The 23,881-nt window shown below is 32.9% G+C and overlaps 2 protein-coding genes across 2 annotated transcripts in view; one reads left to right on the top strand and one right to left on the bottom strand.

The window, feature by feature from the left end:
• The window catches only part of LOC128243047 (diacylglycerol O-acyltransferase 1-like), a 38,723-nt gene extending 33,545 nt beyond the window's left edge, over positions 1 to 5,178 (bottom strand). The window contains exons 1-2 of the mRNA XM_052960538.1: positions 4,872 to 5,178; positions 1,642 to 1,729 (exon numbers count right to left, since the gene is read on the bottom strand). Coding sequence (XP_052816498.1) covers positions 1,642 to 1,729; positions 4,872 to 4,978 — 195 coding nt within the window. The 5' untranslated portion in view covers positions 4,979 to 5,178. The remainder of the gene's footprint in view (positions 1 to 1,641; positions 1,730 to 4,871) is intronic.
• Positions 5,179 to 7,216: 2,038 nt separating this feature from the next.
• Positions 7,217 to 23,881, top strand: part of LOC128243049 (TBC1 domain family member 20-like) — a 60,078-nt gene continuing 43,413 nt past the window's right edge. Inside the window, exons 1-2 of the mRNA XM_052960540.1 lie at positions 7,217 to 7,413; positions 20,691 to 20,870. Of these exons, the coding sequence (XP_052816500.1) occupies positions 7,329 to 7,413; positions 20,691 to 20,870 (265 nt within the window). The 5' untranslated portion in view covers positions 7,217 to 7,328. The remainder of the gene's footprint in view (positions 7,414 to 20,690; positions 20,871 to 23,881) is intronic.

Genomic DNA, 23,881 nt, shown 5'->3' on the forward strand with positions numbered 1-23,881 from the left:
CAGTACATTATTTAGTAAAGAAAAGGATTAAAATAACTAATAGACAATGCTGTTCTTTGTTATGCCCCACTAATATAATATGTTTACGTACATGACATGACCTTCATTGCAAATATCGAAAAATAACAGAACTTCCAGAAGAGAAACTGAAAGTAGACAATTCGGATGAAATGACTTTTATTTATTTTAATATTATGGTGGTGATGTTTTTATTTTTTGATGAATGCCAAAAGAAGATATGTTTATGAAATTTAACAATAAATTATATATTTGCTTTTTATCAGAAGCAAACAAATCTGACTATTTGGGAATTAAAATGAAAAATATTGATAATTCATTCCATTCTCTCTATTTAGTCTGAAAGTCATCATTTATGATCATAATGAGCAGATTTTGTATCCAATTTTAGAGGAAGGTAAGCCCATTAAATTGTCTCTGAAACATATTTTTCTGTTAAGTATTCTATTTTGCAAGTGAGTGCTTTTATTATGCAATATGGCTGTGTCTCATAAAAATATAGATGAAGTGCTGGAAAAAGGGGTAGACAAGGTAAATTGGCATGTGTCATGCCCGTAATGCTACATGGCGATGATGAAAATTCTCTGGTATGTGACCCAAATCCCCTTAAATTCTGGACATAATCCCCTCGGGAGCCTTTCAAAATTATGGCAATTTGTTTTTTTCGTACTTGCGTCTTAAAATACTTTGAAATTTTGTCGAATTAGACCTGCTAAAAAATCCCCCTGAATACTACCAAAATCCCCCTGAATTTTCAGACTTTTGAACAAATCCCCCTGAATGGTCTCCAGAAAATATGGCATGTATGCAATTGTCTATGACAGGTTCAAATTTAAACATCGAACAAATGTAAGCAGTATTTATGCAGAAGTATGTACTTTTATAGCACTTTTGAAATAAAACTTTACAGATTTGAGAGTTTTATGAAAAATACAAAAGAAATTGTTGCTATGTTCATATTACGACGTCAACCATTTCGCCAGCTCACTTTGGTAATAAAAGCTTGATTATCAGAAAGTTTTAAAACAGTTTAAAGACTGGTAGCATTATACACAGGCATATATGTTTAATCACTAAAACAATTACATACGTTTTTAACTGTGTGCTCTGTATTAGCATTTTATTGTTAAAACAATCATCAGAAGAACAAAAAGTAAATGAATTTTGTCTATTATTCTTCCAGTTTCTTTAAAAAAATACCTTAGTTTACATACACACCAAATGTTATGAAAAGACGTCAAAATCTTGACAAGTTATAATGAAAGTCTACATATTTTTTGAATGGCCAACATATTTTGACATACCCTGTGGAACTTACTACTGAACAGGCAAGAACACTCCCCACAATGTGTCAATACATGAACAGTTTGCATTGGTTTCAAATCGACATTTTGCTAAAAGTAGTTATTTGCAAACAGCAGTATTTGACAAAGTAATAAACTGCATTCAGTTTCAACAAAGTGTTGTTGATTTTTATCCTAAACAATTACTCCTGAATGTTATTTAAAATTTACTAAACAAAAATTGAGACAATATCCAATTCTGAAACAATATATAAATTGAGTTTGAAAAAGTCAAACCGAAGCCCAAGCTTCTTGTATGTCAATTTAATCAGATTGTTACCAGTAATATGATACAGAGATTAAGGAGCCCTCTGTAATTGTTGAAGCCACTTGATGTGCTGAATAGAGAGTCTGCATGTCTGTGAATCCTGAAAATAGAGGGAAAATAGGGACTGCATGAGTGACTAAGTAGTAAAACCTAGACAGAAGGTATAGGTAAACAGTGTTCGAAATTCACGGTAGCCAGATAGCCCGAGGCTACCAAATTTCAGCTGGGGCTACCGATTTTCCACAGAAACTAGCCCGACTGGGCTACCATTTTTTCCTTAAGTGATTTAAAAAAAAACACCTGCCAATTAAACGCGTTACGTGTCGTGTTTTTTATACGCATAGCCTTATTATTCAAGAATGCGTCCTTCAAGGCGACTGGTGCGACTAAGTCGCCTTGACAACGGCGAAGTTGGATTCGTCAAAATTTACGATGATAAAAAAGCTAATTAATCTGCTATTCAGGGCTCAAGCCTTGTGCTTAATGTTTGTTTATTTAATCAATGAATACAAACACATGTCAAAATTAATTAACGCCCGAAGCGACAAGTAATTATCGATCAGTTTCTAACCAGTAACTGTGTCTATTATCAGCAGTCAAACTCTACTGTATGACGTCATTAACTCCGCCCATTATGTAAATTAACGGATAAAGTCGGCAGTTTTCGACAACAACGATGGCTATGAAAATCAACAATGCTAAAATAGCAATATCAACATTAATATTTTATTTATTTCATTTAAATATATTTTATTTATTAGCTAAAACAAAAAGAAAGATATTTAAGTTTTTAATGCGAACAGAACATAGTCATTCTACAAAAGTTGTCTTAAATGCAGAGGAAACATATGCCCGCTTACTTCCTGACAAATTTAATCAAAATGAAAGGAGAACTGTCGGATATAGTTAACTCGTTGTCTGTGTACAGTACAGTAAGGTTCTATTTTATACCTTTGAATAGCTCTGCCATTAATTTTCAAAAAACAATTATAGGAATATTGGCAATATAAACATCGATATATTTTTGTTGTTACTCCTGAAACTTGAAAGTGAAACTGAAAGTTGAAAAGAGAAAAATGTCATTGCACAATCGCTGGTGCATATCGGATTTGACAAGGATGCATTGGATAACAGAACTTATAGTACATATGCATAACTCTTTCCATTAAATAAATGATATGTTCAGAAAATATTTTTCTCTTTTTTCTCGTATTACCTTTTTGAAAACTTTATTAGTTACTGAACTTTTGATGACTACACTAATATATGTATGACTATAATTTATTATTGACGCATTGTTCAGATTGGGGAACATTTATTGAAACTGTATGAGCGTGCTTGATTAGATGATCAGAATCGTTGCGGAATCGTATTTAAACTTCCAAAAATTATTCCGAACGAGTGATACTTTTAAGTGTTTAAGTTAGGGCTAGTGAAATTGGTTTCGGGCTAGTAAAATTTCCTATCCGGTAGCCCGAATGGGCTAGTGGATTCAAAGCCGAATTTCTTACACTGGGTAAACGCTTCAAATTAGGTCAATCTCATGTGGAAATGCTTAGAGCTCATTAATTCAAAATAATGGAAGATTGACATACAATTAGGAACAAACACAACTTTAATATTAGCATAATTTGTGTGTGTGTTTTTGTTTTTTTTATGGGGGTAGGGGGAAAAACATGTCTGAAAATAGGAATAAATATAAGGTTCAGGTAAAAGGTACCCAAATTTTGGCTTCTTCTAGAGAAGGTGAATAAGCCCTGATATATTTCCTATGATAACTAAATCATGCATAATCCACTTGTCTATAATAAATAGTTATCTCTATACCAGATATTTGCTTGAATAAAATTATTACTGAACAGAAATTTTCAATGGTCACCAATGGTGGACAAAACTATATAGGCACAATTTCTCCGGAAGATGAAATTCTTCATTTACTACAACTTGAAACATACTCAGCAAATGCAATAAATATTTTGATGCTAATAATGTGATATAATCAACAATGAAAACTTACTTGTCAGCTTTCTTGGATCCAGCCATAATATATTCTGGATCATTCAAAAATGATTTAAACCACTCAGGAGAAATTTCAAATAAAGCTGCAATAATACTTGCATTGTTATTTATTCTGTCTTTAGAATTTCTGCGGTAAATTTGAAAATTTTGTTTCTTTTCATTTAGACAATTTGAACACGATGAGGAATCTTCAAAACAATTGTTTTCTTTCTGTATATTTTCTTTACTATTCTTTTCATCTTGTTCATTAAACAAATGATTCTTCTTTTGGATTATTGACAAGTCATCATTTAATATTTCTTCCAAATTATTTACTGGTATAAAAGCAGCAGATGTATTCTCACATTCATCAGCATCTTTCTCAGACACCACTCCTTCCTGAACTTCAGTTACCAAGTTTTCTACCTGCTGGTCACTACTATTCCTTTCCAAATTTAATGGTGGCATCTTTACAATGACACATAAGTGAAAATTAGCAAAGTCAAAAGTTTGTTCTGCATCAACTTTTCAGTTATATTTATTATGGTTATTTTTAATAATGCAATACATAACAACATTTGAATGATGTCATTCCACCATTTTCAGTATCTACATCCCAGGTCCTTTTACTTAGAAATTATTCTATGCAATATGTTCTTACATACAGACTTTCACACTTTATTGTAACTGTTAACGATCCATATAACGTTGCGATATCAGTGTTATATACACTAATAATGTCTACATTGCACAAAAACTGTGGAGGTTTTCTCTTGTTCAAGGTTTATATACAGGCTCTGATAACACGTACATGCACAACTTCAATGGCAAAGTGCATGTACATGGAACAGGTCACTTATGTGTGTCAATATGTCAAGAAATGTCCAGTTACATGAATCAGCCGTGACTAGTCAATATATTAAATCCATGAATTACATGTATATAGACTAAATTGAAAATTTGATATACAGTGTTCCTTATCAAAAGAAACTGATACATCGTGATTAAAATAATTAAGACAACTCCAACTACTATTCCATCATGATAGGACTAGCACTCTGCTGATAGGACAGAATGTTTGCTCCGTGTTTACAAAGTGTTTCATGCATGGTCTGTCCGTGAAAATTGAAAAAAGATGGCTAAAAATAGATCTACATAAATCCCTTCACGCTTTGATAACTTGAAAATTGGTAACATTTCATAGTTGAAATATATTTAGTTGAACTCATCTACAGAACACTTACGTTTTTCCATGGGGTAGAGAAACTTCTTTCTTGTTGTCATTCCCGATGTCCTGTACCTTGTTGAAACTTTGTGTACGGCGTAATCGAGGTTTTGGTGAAGTGGACATTTTAAAACCCGGAAGTAACCGGCAATGTCGCTTATATAAATCGCATATCAGTACTTTAAGTGAATTTAAAATAACAACAACAATTAGAAACAAAATTTATTTCCAATAATTACTTCTACCAGCTTCACGCCATTTTTGTATGATTTAAAAAAAATGCGGATTTTAGACAGATAATTTATGTCAATTCGTTGATGTAAGCGCTGCCGACTTGGGAGCAAGACAAATCGGCCCCTTACCAAATCGGCCTACTACCAAATCGGCCCATAAGACATTTCGGCCCTGCCATTTCGTCCCCTTAATTGAAATGACTCGAGACGTTTCGGCCCCTTCGTGATTTTCAACTGAGACATTTCGGCCCCTTAATTTTATTTTATTTTTTATCTTGAGTATAAAGAAAAACATTGTAGGTCGTCTTATAAATGTAAATGAGATCTGTAAATAAGTTGTAAATAAAATCTTGAAATTTACAAATAGACAAAAAACATTGATATGACTGATATAAAAAATATAATTAAAATCTAAATAACTATTAACCCTGATTTTTGATATAAAATGTTAGAAAATCTAAGAAAGTTTATTTGTTATAACTGTTATAAGTAGTAGTAATTATTAATTGATCATTAAAGACGTCAAAGAAAATTTGTCTTTGAACCATGCGTTCTTTTTTGCAAGGCAAACTGTTTGTGTTGTGGGTGTGAAAAAGACATTCAAATACGTGTGAACGAATAATTGTCTTTAATTTGTTAATGTTATTTACAGTTGATTTAAGAAGATTTGAGTAATATAAAGAACGTAAGTATATATATATTCAATCGTTTCTAAAATTGGGTACCATTTGTTTTAAACGTGTTGCGTTTTTAAAAATGCCTTTACGTTTCAACCATTAATTTGTTATCTATGTGGTATACTATTGCTCCAGAATAATTATTAATTATTATTTTTTCACAATTAGTGTTTTATCTATACATAATTAGGAAATAATGTTTGTTTTATAGATATGAATTGCAAACAAGTGACAACTTGATAGTTCTACAGATATTCTACAATAAATATGCATTTTAAAAAGAGTAAAACAATATATCCATAATAAAAAAGTGAAATAATATTCTGTTTGAGGTGCGAAGAGATAATTTGTGTTAATCTGTGTGAGAATAAGCGGTTGGGAAAGTCGGAACAAACCTTGTAGACGTATTTATAAGCTTGTAAAGACAAAGTGTCACAATTCCAACACCTGATACCTTTGTGGAATGTGACAATTCGCCATAAGACCGTCTGTCTAAAAACACCGTTTAAGCCAGTATGGTTTTGCATACGTATTCAATATAAGATTAATAATAGTTATTTTCATCCTTGCCTGATTTGAATATAAATAACTGAATTTCATAAAATGTATAACTTATGTCGAGAGTGTTACAGAGACATCAACGCCAGGATCATGGATGAGTGGGACTCATACGATTCCCATAGGGTCGCCTGCGAGGAGTTCCTGAAAAATGTTGGTGCCATCTACGGCGGGCGATAGGTGTTTGGTCAAGACTGATGTTAGACAATGGACATGTCATTATACATAACATTAGCAACATAATTATGTATAATTTTTAAAAATTATTTAAAAAAAAAATGAAGTTTAAACATTTCTTCTTCAAATCTATTTCGTTTTATAAAATTATCTCGTGAATAAATCTTTACATGTTTTCAAGTGTACAGATATTTTCTTAAACTTTTTATCTATACCTTTGTATGCATGTATATAGCTTTGTCTATTAAAATAAAAAAAAATGAAATTACAAGTTTCTTACTTATATTTAGAAATAAAATAAAAATATGTTTTCAAGTGTACAGATATTTTCTTTAAATCTATTTTTATCTATACCTTTGTATGCATGTATATAGCTTTGTCTATAAAAAACAATGAAATTAAAGTTTCTAACTTATATTTAGAAATAAAATAAAAAAAATGTTTTCAAGTGTACATATATTTTCTTTAAATCTATTTTTATCTATACCTTTGTATGCATGTATATAGCTTTGTCTATAAAAATAACAAATGAAATTACATGTTTTACTTATATTTCGAAATATTTAGAAATAAAAACAAAAAATAATAAGGGCCGAAACGTCTCGGTGATCAGGGGCCGAAACGTCTACGGGATGGGGACGATTTGGTAAGGGGCCGAAAAGGTAACCGTTTGAGCTAGGGGCCGATTTGGTAAGGGGCCGATTTGGTAAGGGGCCGATTTGTCTGGTAGCCGCTGACTTGACTTGGTAGGACCCGGTGTCGATGAAAATATTACCGTAAATTACTTCACTCTTAATACTTCCAAGGTTTTCTTTTGTGGCAACGTATAAAATGACAGTTGAAAATGGTCTAATAAACAAAACAAAAACGGATTCAAAGAAATTAGAATCCGAGAGGGAATCAAACAGTCTAAAAGGTAACCAAACATGGCAGATTTTACAATTATTCTTGTGGAATAGCAAAATTAAACGTACAGTACAGAAGTTCAAATAATTGTATGTGTACGGAGTTTTTACGATTTTTCATGATGCAAGTCCTTGAAGGATTTGAAAAATCCCGTTTTAAACGTCTATTATGTAGACTTAATTAACTGATACAGCCTATACACGGTTGTATAGGATATTCTGGATTCAGGGGCGTAACTCAGCCATTTTGAAATGTAACTCCCTTACTAGGGTGGTCCAGGGAATTTTTTCTCTATACACTTTCATGAGACCAAGACCTGACAGGCGCTCAGTACCCATCATACTTCTTAGGTATGTCTTGACCCTTCTCATCATGGCTGTTGCTGTAGACACCGGCATGACCATTAAAAGGATGAGACAGTGTCGTATGCTTGGATAAAGGGCTTTGCTTGCAAGCATAATTGATTCCACCAGAGACAGCAGGGCAGCTGGAAGTTCAACCGCCAATGTCGTGTCTGTCCACCACATACGCCATTGCTCACAATCGTGGACAAAAATGGTTTCATCCACATCTAGACATGCGTGAAAGGCTTGGTACACGTCATTGATACTCTCCCGGGGAAGACCCTCATTCTATATCTGCAAATAAACGCAAATGTTGCGAGATATATGTCTTTATTGATTAAATAAATCAGTTTACTATAAATCATATAGCTGATATAGCAAAGAAATCCAAGGATGTATATGTACGTCAAAAGATTCCTTCAATGGAAGAAGCTGTTGGGCACAGAACCAACCATGGGCTGCATCAAGCATGTTTCTAATTCTACCAGCAAGTGGTCGACGAAAGGCAAAAATATGTTTCTCTTCCAAAATTTGGACGTGTTGCCTGGGACTTTCGATGTTGTTAAAGACCATAACATCTGGGAGCGGCGGGTATGACGTCAATGTCACCAGCAATGTCCACCACTTTCTGAAACAGGTTGGTCCAGACTTCATCGTCATTTCTCTCCGCCTGAAAGTATTAAGATTCGTAAGGCACTGTGGATATTATAATAAATTATTATATAATATATAATAATTTATTATAATTATATGTAATCAGTTTATGCTTACACGTTTTTGCTGAATATTTAACATTTATCATGAAAAATGGTAAATAAAATTTACCCGAAGAAGAACCATAATGACCCGTGCCATTAGCTGCATGAAGCAAGTCACAGTCCTTCGCCTGTAGCATGTTAGACAGTGGAACTAGGGCTGACAGAAGATGTTCAATTGCCACCAGGGTCACAATGAAGTCAAAATTCGTAACTGACAATTTGTGTACCGCAGCCTTCATATCCCCTTCATCAGAAAGTCGGTCGAGTGTCGTTACCACGGTCCTGCAGGATAAAGAAAATTATGTCTGTACCAGTATGGTGTTTGGTTAACAATAAAACAATATTTACGCAATGATTTCATTTTCGACTGTTTAATCAAGATTGTGTTATACCTGTTTGATACAAGGAATGAGTGCAATGCGTCTGCATGTGCTGACCAGCGAGTCTCACAAAGAGATCGGAGTCGCGTCCGCTCCGCCATGCCTTCCCTGCTGACATCATCTCCTGCAAATGTTTCTTGGAATTGAAGTAAGCATTTCCGGAGTAGTTTAAGGCGAATGCCACCTGTTGCACTGTACTATAAGGTTTCTAGCATAAACATCTTTGGATGCATGGATTATGGTGAGGTTCAAACAGTGTGCCTTGCAATGGGTATATAATTATCGTCTCTGGTATGAGGGATCGAATCCTCACCTGCACTCCAAGATGTATGCCCGACATATTGCTGGCACCGTTGTACCCCTGGCCACGCATTTGATCCGTTTTGACACCTTAAAACCAAATACGCCAGCGTCGTTACACCTCGAAAACCCCCCAAAAAAGGTGGCCACAAATACCTATCAGATCATTCTGAATCTTAGGCGATGCATATCGGGTTCTAGGATCACCATTAACCAAATGATCATTGAGAAGCTTATTATTTTTTTGCCTGGAAATGGAACAGCGCTTAGAAATTGCTTGATGACTCATCATGGCCCCTAAGCGCAATGTTTTGCTGACCACAAAGAATAATTGTTTTAACAATAGACACTAGAATTTGATGATTGTTTCAACCATGGGGAATTGAGAGTGATGTCCCTTGTGTGACAGTGTTTACTTTTGGGAGCTCGTGAAAATTGTGAAATTAAAAGTGTTTTAATACATAAAAATGTAAAATAAACATTGGAAATAGGACATGGGCTGTAAGTAGATGAAAAATACCATCATTCTTGCTGTGAAAATTGAAAAACAATGATTTTATAAACTTTCTATCGGCAAACCATTGGGTCGTAGATGTATTCGTTAGTGCTAAAAACATGTAAACTGTATATGAGTGGTATGTAGATAACCTTGTATCGCCTTGTACGTTATACTGAATTCCCGCGCTGACTGATTTTAAACATACACTGCGCAACAAAGATAAGGTATGGAAAAAGTTGATACACGTAAACGGGATAGAGAGAGCGAAAGCAGTGTCAGCAGCAACCCCCCAACTAGAATCGGAAGACGATATTGATGCTGTAGAACCTTCAGACAGTAGCATGATCACAATTCATAAAGCCTTAAAAGAAATAAACACCAAATTAAACAAAGCCGAAAAACAGAAGGAAGATTACATTAAAACTATCGTCCCTCAAATTGTTAAGATAGTAAAAGAAGAGATGACAAAGGCATTTGACATCAAAATTGACAAGATAGAATCCAGAATTTTTGAAATAGAAAAAGAAAATGACAAGCTGAAAAAAAATATAAAGGAGCAAGCAGAGGTGAAAGAAAGGGACGCAGATAAAACAAAACAGGTGTTTGTAGATCTAGAGGGAACTATTATTACACAAGCAGGGTATATAAATGAAATTGATCAGTATAGAAGAAGAAGTAATGTGATTATATCTGGAATAAAGGAAGGGGCAGGGTCAAGTATTGAAACGCCCGAGGAAACATCAAAAATGGTTATTAAAACCCTGAACGAAAATATCAAGGGCCTAGATATGGCGATGAAAGATATAGACATGTGCCACAGACTCGGACGCCCCAGTGACAGAGCTAGGCCAATAATTGTGAGATACATCTCCAGGATGGACAGAAACATCCTAATGAAACGGAGAAAAGAACTAAAAGGTACAAACATTTATGTCAATGAAGACTTATCAAAGCTAAACAGACTAGTGTTAAGTCATGCGAGAAGGCAGATATCCGAAAATGAAAGCGTATGGGCAAGAGAAGGGAAATTATATTTCAAAAACAATACAGGCAACATTTCCAATATCCGTTTCCGTGAATACAGGGACTGGACTGGCATCCCGTGGCCACGGCTTGTGCAAACATCGGCAATCAACGTGTGACGCTATCTTCGGAAAGCAGTATACCTTGCGGCAATTACTCGTGAAAACTGTGACATGTCATACGATTAGCTTTTGTAGCTCACGAGCAACATGCTTTTCTTATGGTTAATAGTAAACATTTAATAGTGTAAAATCGACAATAATGAAAACAAAACGAAACAATTTAAACATAATTATATTTGTTCACTGTGATTGCCATGAAAAATCTCAACAGGCTGTGAACTGTTGATTTATTTATTACTTTTAGATAAATGCAGATATAATACAAATTCAAAATTATACACACGTGTGCACAGCAGCCTGTTATGATTTTTTGTTTAAATAATATAATTATAATATAGACGTCTATACATATATAGATATAGCTATTCTACTTGAATGTACTACTATCAAGCTTGTAATATGCCTGAAAATTACCCCCCTTTGATACTGTTAAAAGGATTTCTCTTAAAAGATTCTTTTATGTTTATTTTAATATGATTATTGATCAAAATTTAATATCCTTTTCTTATTTGCAAAACAATCTAAAATTATTATTAACACAGGTTTATACCATATCATATACTTACTTTAGTAGCTATGTATGGTATATTAGATTATTTTACATTTATCATGACGGGGAAATGGTAAATGCTTAAAGTAATACTCTTATCATAAATGAGATGATAATGATCCTGGTAATACAACATTGGTACTCAAGGGAGGCAATGAAATCAATGTACTGTAATTAGAAGAACGATCTTTTATAAGCTCCCTTTGATATCAATATCGTTATACTTTATCCTCCTTTTGCTTTTTAAACTATTGCATTACACATAGGATACATTTTTTTTAATTAAATCATAAAATGTTTTTGAAATCACAAATTTACTATATTAATTACCGTATTATGAGGTTTTTATGTATTACAGTGTGTAAAATGTGTATAACTTGATGTCATTAAGACTAATGTGTTAACATTTAAAATTACGATTTGTGACAGATATTATATAAGGAGAATTTTAGGGGAACAGTATATATAAATACATGCTAATTTTGTACAACTAATTCTTTTCAATAGATATGAATACGATTTAGATATGTAACTTAGATTATCGATCTCTGTTGAAACAGACGTAATGCCCTGTTCAATCCCTTTGATCACCAGGCTGTACCTGTAATACTCAGTGCGAGAAGTCTTTCACAAAGAGATTGTGCAATACAGGGTATGGACTTTAAATAATATATGCCGGTTTTTCTTTAAAAGGATATTTTTACTTTCGATTCCTTTTTTGAAAAATATTCTTAAACAAAGAAAAAACCGCAAAATTCATACTGAACAATAGTATAGTTAGATTTAAAGACTTTTTCGGTTTTTGATGCTAGTATATCGATTATTTAAATTGTTAGTTTGTTCATATAAGGCTGAAATATTGTACCTTCTTATACCTTACTTAATCCTATAAATCATTCATTACCCTTATAATTGACTTATAACTAGTTAAAAATATTATCTAAAATAGATGCACTTGTAAACACAATTAATTTTATTTGATCCATGGCACTTGCCGATACATTAATCGACATTTATATGTCATTATTTTATTTCCACCGTGATTCAAAATGTGTTTTGTTATGGCTAAAATGTGTCGTGATATCAGACTTACCCCAAGAATTTGAAAAATGGAAACACAAATAATATCTTTAAATGTAAGAGGTTTAGGCAACATGGGAAAACGAAAACAAATTTTCGAATGGATTAAGAATAATAAATACGACATAATATTACTGCAAGAAGTACACTGCTCTAAACAACTATTTTCAAAATGGAAAGACGAATGGGATGGACCTTGTGTTTTTAGTGGTAACAGTTCAAATAGCGTAGGAGTCGCAATTCTTATCAACCCCAATACGAATATAACATTAGCAAATCATACCGAAATTAAAGAGGGTAGACTTCTTACAGTAGACATCATATTAAACGAAAATGAAATAACCTTAATTAACATATATGGACCCAATAAGGATGATACTAGTATATTTGATCTGCTACAAAAATATTTGTTGGAGAATAACGATAAAACATATATTATTGGTGGTGATTTTAATACTATTCTCAATTGCTCTCTAGACAAAAAGAATGGCAAAACTGACACGTATAAAAAGTGTAGAGATAAAATACATGATATAATAAATTCTTGTGAAATAGTTGATATATGGCGACTACTCCAACCATCTAAAATGCAATATACCTGGCATTCAAACTCCAAACCACATATACATTGCCGTCTAGATTATTTTCTTATATCAAATAATATTTTAAATTACGTACAGAAAAGTATGATTAAACCAGGATTTAAAACGGACCATTCAATTATATCAATAACGATAGACGATCTAAAATGCGATAAAAGTCCGGGATATTTTAAACTAAATAGTGCTCTTTTATTAGACAATGAATATAAGTCAAAAATAAAGGAATGCATACAAGAAACAAAATGTCATAATGAATCTGCTAATCCAAATACATTATGGGAAATAATTAAAGGCTCAATTAGGAACACAACAATCAAATATGCATCGCATAAAAAAAGAATACTTAAATCAGAAGAGGAAAGACTATTAAAAGAAATTACACTTTTGAACAACAGCTAAATATAGAAAATATCAACATCGACAACATAACTGAATCTCTTATACAGAAAAAACAAAGACTTGACGAACTTCGAAGTGAATATATAAATGGTCATATTCTTAAGTCAAAGGCAATACACGTGGAAAATAATGAAAAGAAAACAAAATATTTTGCTAATTTAGAGAAGAAACACTCTGAGAAAAAAACAGTGTATAAACTTAAAGTGAATGATAAAATTGTATCAGGAGTTAAAAACACATTAATTGAAGAAGTAAAATTTTATAAAGAACTCTATAGTAAGAACCTAAACCTTGAAGACAATATAAGAGATGCATTTATAAACACAAACAACAATAAACTTCCAGATCTCGATAGTAATTTATGCGAAGGTTGACTCTCAATATATGAATGCGAAAATGCTTTAAAAGATATGAAAAATAATAAAAGCCCTGGTTCAGATGGTCTGACTACAGAATTTTATAAAACATTCTGGAACGATATCCAATCCGTTCTTATAGACTCATTAAATTACTCTTTTCTAAATGGACATCTAACACCACTTCAAAAGCAAGGTATAATAACACTTATTCCTAAATCTGGTAAAAATTTAGAAAACCTTTCCAATTGGAGACCAATCAGTCTATTGAACATTGATTATAAAATAGCAACGAAAGCAATAGCTAATAGAATTAAAAAAGTACTACCTAAAATTATTGACTTTGAACAAACTGGTTTTATCAAAGGAAGATACATCGGCGAAAATGTTCGTCTTATCATAGAAGTTATGCAATACCTTGAAGAAAATAAACTACCTGGACTCCTATTTTTTGCAGACTTTCAAAAAGCATTTGATAGTATTGATCACTCCTTTATACTTGACAGTTTGCGATCCTTTAATTTTGGCACAGATATAATTAAATGGACTAAACTTTTCTATACAGATATTCAAAGTATACTAATAAACAATGGTCATATGTCGGAGGCCTTTGAAATTGAAAAAGGAGTACGCCAGGGGTGTCCACTTTCTTCCATTTTATTCATCATTTGTCTACAAATACTTTCAGGCTATATAAAACAAAACGTTGATATCAAGGGTATTAAAATCGGTGATACAGAAATAAAACAATCTCTTTTCGCTGATGATGCAACGTATTTTAATGATGGCTCTGACCTCTCTTTTAAGTCTTTGGTTAATGCTCAACCGCTTTAGGTATTACATTCTACAATGACAAACAAAAAACAATAGACGAAAATATTAATAAAAAGGTCGAAGAATTTCATAAAGTTCTAAAACAATGGGAACATAGAAAACTATCATTAATGGGTAAAATTACAGTAGTGAAAACATACGCATTGCCCAAAATCATCTACCCATTCACTGTTCTCGCAAATCCAACCAGGTGTATTATTGAAAACATTAAACTATCTATCTTTAAATTCATCTGGGACAAGAAGCCAGACAAAATTAAAAGAGATATTATGTACCAAAAACCACGAAAACGGTGGACTAAAACTTACAAATGTCGAACTCTTTCTTAACTCCATTAAAGCTGTCTGGGTTAAAAGATATTTAGACGACAAAAACAAAAGTCAATGGAAAATGTTTCTTAAAAAGAAGCTAATTAACTATGGAAATGAATTGGTTTTTGACTGTGACTTAGACAATACCACAATAAACAAAATTTCTAAAGAAGGTTCATTCATAAATGATGTCATCAAATCCTGGAGTAAAATTAAGCAAATATTTGACACAAACTCAATAAAAACAGCTAAGACAGTGATATGGAATAACCAAACAATTTGCAATAATGGAAAAACTCTGTTTTTCAAACAATGGTATGAAAAAGGTATTAAGTATCTTGAACATATTTTCGACTATAGAACAAACAGTTTTTACGAATTCAATCAAATACAATACCTATACAACATAAGGAATACAGATTTTATAAACTATCAAACACTCGTTCGATCAATTCCATTACATATAAAAACACAACTGATTTCGGATGGGATTATTTACGCTAATACTCAACAATTCAAAGACAAAGTTGAAACATCAGTACAAACAAATAAACTTCTGTATTCAATTTTGTTGCATAATATTCTCAAACCGATTTCAGAAGCAAAATGGAAAGAAACTTTGGAAATTAGTGAACATCTGGAATGGAAAGCTATTTATAGTAATATTTACAAATCAACGATAGATACAACATTGCGTAGTTTCAACTATAAATTCCTTATGAGAATATTACCGACCAACAAATTTCTGTTTAAAGTCAAATTAGTCGATTGCAGTCTATGTACTTTCTGCAACTCAAATGTTGAATCAATTGAACATTTATATTGGGAGTGTCAAAAAACTCAACAGTTATGGAATAAACTAAACAACTTTATTACATTGACATCAATAAATATAACAATTTACAAACAGGAAGCCCCATTGGGAATAGTCAAAAAAAGGAAATACAGTAATATCTGTAATTTTTTAATTATCTTAATGAAATTTTATATCAATTCATCAAAATGTAATGACAGACAATTATCCTTCGATGTATTTTTGCATTATCTGAAATTAAGAATCAAAATAGAAGAGCAAATAGCATTAAATAATGATAAGTATGAAACCCACAGAAAAAAATGGGAAGTACTCGTGTCTGCGCGCGTGTGTGTGTGTGTGTGTTTGCGTGCGTGCGTGTGTGTGTGCATGCGTGCGTTCGTACGTGCGTACGTGTGTGTTAGATAGAAATTATTTTTCAATACAACATAGAGATGTTTTAACATATATGTATGTTTTGATATATTATGTAAATATGATTTATGTTGAAAATAAATGAGAAAAAAAACAACATGGGGTTAAATTGAGACCTGCTTTATTAACCAAGTTAGATAACTCTTGTTTGCATTTAATGCAAATAATTGACCTTTGTTATTTGACGTAGAAATTCTGGTTAAGGTTTTCCATGTAAGCTGCCATAGGTTTATATGTCAGCAACTACTTGATGTATTGCATTGAGACTTTATACAGTGGTACTCAACCATCCAACCTATTTAATTAACCAAGTTAGATAACTCTAGTTTGCATTTAATGCAAATAATTGCCCTTTATTATTCGACTTAGAAATTCTGGTTAAGGTTTTGCATGTAACCACATTTAAGTCAATATCTCAGCAAATATATCATGTATTGCAATGAAACTTTAGATATGTATTCTCAACTATCTTACCTAATAAATTAATGAAGTTAGATAACACTTTTTAGCTCACCTGAGCACAAAGTGCTCAAGGTGAGCTTTTGTGATCGGTCTATGTCCGGCATCTGTCGTCCGTCGTTTGGCATCAACAATTGGTTATAATCATCATCTTCTCCTAAACCCCTTGGACAATTTTAAAGAAACTTCATAGGAATGATCTTTGTTTGGTGCTTTTTCAAAATTGTTCAAAGAAATGAATTCCATGCAGAACTCTGGTTGCCATGGCAACCTAAAGGAAAAGTGTCAACAATTGGTTATAATCATTATCTTCTCCTAAACTGCTTGGACAATTTATTGAAACTTCATAGGAGTGATCCTTGGTTGGTGCTTTTTCAAAATTGTTCAAAGAAATGAATTCCATGCAGAAATCTGGTTGCCATGGCAACCTAAAGGAAAAGTGCCAACAATTGGTTATAATCATTATCTTCTCCTAAACTGCTTGGACAATTTATTGAAACTTCATAGGAGTGATCCTTGGTTGGTGCTTTTTCAAAATTGTTCAAAGAAATGAATTCCATGCAGAACTCTTATTGCCATGGCAACCTAAAGGAAAAATTATAAAACTTTTTTTGGCAAATACTATGCAGCCTAGTGCTTAAATATTTGGTGTGTAACATTGTCTGTTGGTTATCTACCATGTTTATTCAAATTATACCCCTGGAGAAAAATTGGCCTCACCCCGTGGGTTACAAGTTCATTATAAATACATTTTGTTTACTCTTGAAACAAGGGCAGCAAGTGTTGTTATATGGTCTCCCTTTTTGTTGGAGATTCCGTTACTTTCTATTTTAAGAAACAAGGGAATAGATTTTAAATTTTATTAAGACTTCAACATAGTCACTTCTAAGGTAATTATTGTTCTTTTTTTAGGTTCATAGATTAAAATAATTATGAAATTTAATAATCAGACTTTTCCATTGAACTTCATGTAGATAATTGTAAATTTCATGTAGATTATTGTAAACTTCATGTAGATTATTCTAAGCTACAAACTTATCTTCTGTGTGGATAGTGAATAAGCCTTATATAAAGAAAAATTTGATTATCCATACTTGAAGGATGGTGTTGTTGTCCTAGATGGAAGAAGCAATAATAGTAGTTGAAGGTGTCGAATGTGGTCTGATATTTGATTTTTAGAGCTTAAGGCAGTTTATTGATTTTATTGGATGGTGCACTGTTTGTTGTTGGTATCTATACTAAAAGTTCTTTCAGTGTGCAAGCAATTTAACATAGTTTTGTCAGTGTGCAGGCAATTGAACGAAGTCCTGTCAGTTGTTTGTGTATCTATACTAAAAGCTCTTTCAGTGTGCAAGCAATTTAACATAGTTTTGTCAGTGTGCAGGCAATTGAACGAAGTCCTGTCAGTGTGCAGGCAAATGAACAAAGTCCTGTCAGTGTGCAGGCAACTGAAAAAAGTCCTGTCAGTGTGCAGGTATGAGAATCAAATTCTGTCAGTGTGCAGTCAATCATCAAGTCCTGTCAGTGTGCACGCAACTGAACAAAATCCTGTCAGTGTGCAGTCAGTGGACAAGTCCTGTCAGTGTGCAGGAAATTGTAACAAGTCCTGTCAGTGTGTAGGTAACTGTGACAAGTCCTGTCAGTGATTATCCAGGCAACATGTTTGACCAGTATGTTTTTAAATATTCATTGAGAACAAATATCAAGCTATATTGATTACAAAGGTTAAAATCTTTTACTTAGGTGAGCGATTTAGGGCCATCATGGCCCTCTTGTTTAAATTATGGGCCTTTATTATTTGACTTAATATCTTAAATATTCTGGTTGAGGTTTTGCATGTAAGCACACATAGGTTAATATCTCAGCAAGTACTTGATGTATTGCATTGAAACTTTATACAATGGTACTCAACCATCCAATCTACTTAAATAACCAAGTAAGATAACTCTAGTTTGCATAAAATTCAAATAATGGCCCTTTTACATTGGACATAGAAATTCTGCTCCATTGTAATTGAGGAAAATATGGTTAATCTTGCATTGTTGTATACAACCTATAATCCTTTAATGTATTGCATGCTAATTCCATCAAGTCTGTATTTTAATAAAGGCTGAATGTTTTTGAATTTTACACAAAAAAAATGGTTTCATCCACATCTAGACATTCGTGAAAGGCTTGGTACACGTCATCGATACTCTTCCGGGGAAGACCCTCATTCTAAATCTGCAAAAAAACGCAAATGTTGCGACATATTTGTCTTTATTCATTTTAAATAAATCAGTTTACTATAAATCATATAGCTGATATTGCAAACAAATCCAAGGATGCATATGTGGTGATCCATGCATGTTTCACCAAAACTTTTCAATCCTTAAACTGAAAAGGGGTGGAATAGTGGAGCGCGCTGTCTCTGTGACAGCTCTTGTTATTGATGTTTTTGAAGTTGGAAATTGTGATAAAAATTGTTATTTGATATTAAATTTTTAAAGCATTCAAACAATAATTTGCTCCTTTCAAGTCCTATTTTGTTAAAGGCAATGTGTTATGTGCACTCTCTCTTAAAAAAGTCTGGGAAAATTATGTCGTTTCTGTAAAAACAGCGATGTCTTACCAGTAAGTATTGTTTAAATGCATCATAACTATACATCCAAATGTTCATTTATATGTCCTCTATGACCCAAAGTAAGCCTTATATTGGTTGCCTGTGATATGAAATTGATCGTTCAGTTAGTTACGGATTATATGGACTCAAATTGAGATTCAATGCAGAATTTATTTAAAGGTGCACTCTTACTCCCAAAAAAGATTAAACACAATTAATAAAAATGTTTAAATATACCTAAAAAGATGAATAAATGTCGAAAACAATGGTTCTGATGAAGGATACCGATTTAAATTGAAAAAAAGGTGCAGAAAACACGGTATTTCTACCTTATGAGACGATAGTGGATCACAGTAAATCTTTTAGCATTCATCAAACATTTAATATTTTTGCGTTTTCAGCTATAAAATACACGGTTACAATCTTGTTATCAGTTATTAATATTTCCATAAATGCATTATTTTGTAAATAGTTAAAGGGGATATGGCATGTATGAGCGCAGGCACTGCAAGTATTGAAAAAATCTACCTGTAAATTATGATCGCATATGAAATCTTGCTTCTTGCGAGGAAACAAAATCATCTATATAGACATAGAAGGAAGTTTCCAATCCATGGTTTATATGTCAGTAATATAATCAAACTTGAAAAAAAAATAGTTTTGGTTCTTTCATTATGTTTGCATGTTTAAAGTTGTTGTTTTTTATATTTCAGTAATTTGTTGTATGTTTTTAGAGTTGCAAAAGTTGGGAGGGAGGGGGCATGGTCATTAAGGTAGTCATGATCATGAAATTGCTGCCTGTACTTCAGCTTGCCATCTCCTATGCCTCGAAAAAACAAACAATCTCCTACAAGCACATATACAGTGTCAATGATCTCCTTGAAGGACAGAGATGATCTTTTCCACAATGCATGAGAAATAGCTGGATTCCAGCTGTGCACTTTTAAAGGAGTTTGTTTTAATCTCATTAGTTAAACATTTTCTTTCAATCTTTAAAAATAGAATGAGGTTGATCTCATTTGAGGTTGTCATTCCATTTTTGGAACCGGATTCCAGCACAGTTTCGGCAGTATTCCCAATGCCCAGGTTAGGAATGCCGGATTCCACTAGTATTCGAAACTCGATTTGGATTCCATATAAAAACAAGCAAACATAATTAACAGTAATAAAAATAACTTTCTTTTACAAATAAATCATCATTTTATTACAAAACATACCATAAATTTGTAGTTGGAGAACCCAAACCCCTAAAGTACACATGTACTGTTTTTCAATTATTTACAATAATCTACTTTAAATTCTCATTTGCATGGCAAAACACTGTTTTCAACATTCATTAATTTATTTCTTCTAATGAAAAAGGACCAATTCTAAATTGCCAAAAATTTAGTTTTTCCCAAATTATTCCTAATAATGAAAGAGCATTTTACTTTCTTACAGATGACAAATATGCAAGGAAGAAAGCTGAAATCGAGAAAGTATTATCTTCAAAAGATATTGACTTGGATAGGCTACGGGAGTTTGCCATAAGCCCTGGTGGCTTTGTTACAGATGACATACGCCAGAGAGCATGGCCGAAGCTGGTTGGCATAAATGTGGACAATATTCCTGAAAAACCCAGTATGCCATTTTTTTAATATTCATTGTTGATGATGGTGGTGGTGTAAGCATAGGTGTTGATGATTGATGATAACTATGGTGATGTTGTAGAATAAATTTTGGCAGTAAGAAATTGGAGCGAGAAGGCTAAATAAAAGTAAATATACAATCTTTTCATCTAGTTTTAAAAACTGTAGTGTGTTAATGCACAACTTTTTAGCTCGACTATTCGAAGAATAAAGAGGGCTATACTACTCGTCCAAACATTGGCTTCGGTGTCCGGTTAAAGTTTTAGGGCAAGTTGTGATTTTCATTTATAACTCCAGTACCCTTCATTCAATTCACTTAATACTTCATACATTTGTTCAGGGCCATCACACAATGACGTTAGATAATTCAATATTATCCTTAACACAAGTTATGGCACTGCTTGACTTAGGAACTTAGGTTAAAGTTGTAGGGCAGGTTGGGATATTTATTAATAACTTCTATATCCTTCATTCAATTGACTTAATACTTCACACAATTGTTCAGGACCATCACACATTGAGGTTACATAACTCCATATTATCCTTTATACAAGTTATGGCAACTGATTGACTTAGGAACATAGGTTTAAGTTTTAGGGCAGGTTCAAGTTTTAGGGCAAGTTGGGATTTTAATCAAAAACTTCTATACCCTTCATTCAATTGACTTAATACATCACAAAGTTATTTACAACCATCTTACATAACTCCATTTAAACCCTTAATACAAATAATGGCCCTTGATTAACTTTTTTCTTTCTTTTATTTTTCCTTTTTCAGGCACATTTATATATACTTAACCAGGTTTTCACAAATGAAAATCTAATTGTTAGAATGACTTGCGTCATTGTTCGGGCGGGCTGGTGGGAGGGCAGGGTCAAAGTCACCTTTTGTATCGGATAATTTTAGCAAGGTTTGACATATAGTGACCAAACTTGGTATAAAGGAAGAGTTTATGGAGACCTTTCATGGGATTGCATTTGAGGCCCCTAGGATCAAAGTCAAGGTCAAAGTTATTATTATTAGAAAAATGGTTGGTATTGAATAACTTAAGTAAAGGTTGACATATTGCGACCAAACTTGGTATATAGGAAGAGTTTATAGAGACTATTCATGAGATTGTGTTTTGGGCCCGATAGTTATGGTCATCCTCAAGGTCACTGTTGCTAAAAATAGAAAAATGGTTAGTAGTGAATAACTTTAGTAAGGGTTGACATAGTGTGACCAAACTTGGTATATAGGACGAGTTTATGGAGACCTTTCATTGGATTGCCTCTTGGGCCCCCTAGGGTCAAGGTCACTGTTACTAAAAATAGATTACCATTTCGTACTGAATAAATTTAGTTATGGTTGACATACAGTGACCAAACTTGATATGTAGGAAGAGTTCATGGAGGACTTCCATGGGATTGAGTTTGGGACCCCTAGGATCAAGGTCACTGAGAAAGCAGATGATACTGAATCTCTTCTGCCAATCATTTAAAACCCGGTTTTGTCTCATCGCTGTTCTTGTTTATTTTTTAATTTGATTTTTTTATTGCTTTTGACAGGCATATATTAGATCATTATCGTATTCACTTCTAAGACAAAGCGGCGTAGTCGAGTGTGCTGCCATACAACAGCTCTTGTTTTCTATATAATTAATGTTTAGAATGAAAAATTTTCTTATCACTAAAGATACAATAGTTTATGTTCTACGCAAATTAAATATCCCAAACTGAGGCCTTGTGTTTTCTGTGGAATGTTAAAAAATATAGTAACGTTTTTAGTAGATGCAATTATTTGCAGATCAATGAGAAAAGTGATTTATTCAAACTTTTGTCTTACAGCACACTTTCAATGTCAATGTTGTTAGAAAGACATTTTACCCATCTTGTATTATGTATCCCTTGACAGCTCAGTTGGAAGTGCTGCTTGGTACTAACTGAACATTTCAACACAGGTTCAAATCTCACCGTCTTTGTCAATTACATTATATATATATATATGCATAGTACTTCATAAAAGGGTTCATTTATTTAGTCAATTCACTCTACGAAATATTATTGGTAACCCTGCTTTACATGGTACTTTAACAGCAATAAATCTCAATTCTCAATGGTCAACAAATAAGAACATGCAAAGTGAAATTTGAAGGGTATTCATGTTATGTAATTGTTTCTGCAGACAGTTGGCATCATGTCTGGCTGGACATGCATATAATTGTTTAAGATGATTACTACAGTTTAATGACCTTACACTCACTATGTCAAAATTCATAAAAACAAAAACAATATGGCCTTGGTGGAAAGATAAAAGCGATAAAACAGTCTGAAAAATTGACGATGATGTAAATATTTTGATTTACAATGCAATGAATGCAGGTCACAGTGCCATGATTAAATTGATCAAAAACTCAATTATCACAAAAAAATTGGTGTTTTGTGTTTCAGCTAGGTGTTTTTCCCATGTGCCATGCTGCTCTTTTGACTTCTGTAAATAACAGAAATTACTGCAGCCCTTCCATCTTGCCATACATGCACCTGATGCCTTGTTATTGACATTGTCAGCTTCTCATGTATTTGTGAGCAGACAACATATGCTTTCAAAATCGGTAATAATTAGGTCGCGTGTCAGTCAATTATTATTCGAACATCACCAGTAGATGCATCAAACGAATGTCAGCCAATCAGAATGAACTTTGAGAACAACCTGATCATATGATCAAAGTCTGTTGAATGCGATATTGATATCATTGAAATAGCGAATGAATGTTATCAAGCGCTTAAAAGAAAATTTGGTGTTCGCACATATTTGTGGGCCAATGACAATCGAGGATTTACCCTATTTACTGCGACTCCATATCCTGTAGAGCAGATCTGACAGTGAATGTAACCAACATTTATTTTCATAGAAATTATTTTGTTGATCTACATGATTTGATAAAGTCGTCTATTTTCATAAATCGCTCTGCCCTCTGCGCATGCGCGAAATAACTATGATTGACAGTTAAGGTTGCCATTTTCA

This window comes from Mya arenaria, chromosome 8, assembly GCF_026914265.1.
Source record: "Mya arenaria isolate MELC-2E11 chromosome 8, ASM2691426v1".
NCBI lineage: Eukaryota > Metazoa > Mollusca > Bivalvia > Myida > Myidae > Mya > Mya arenaria.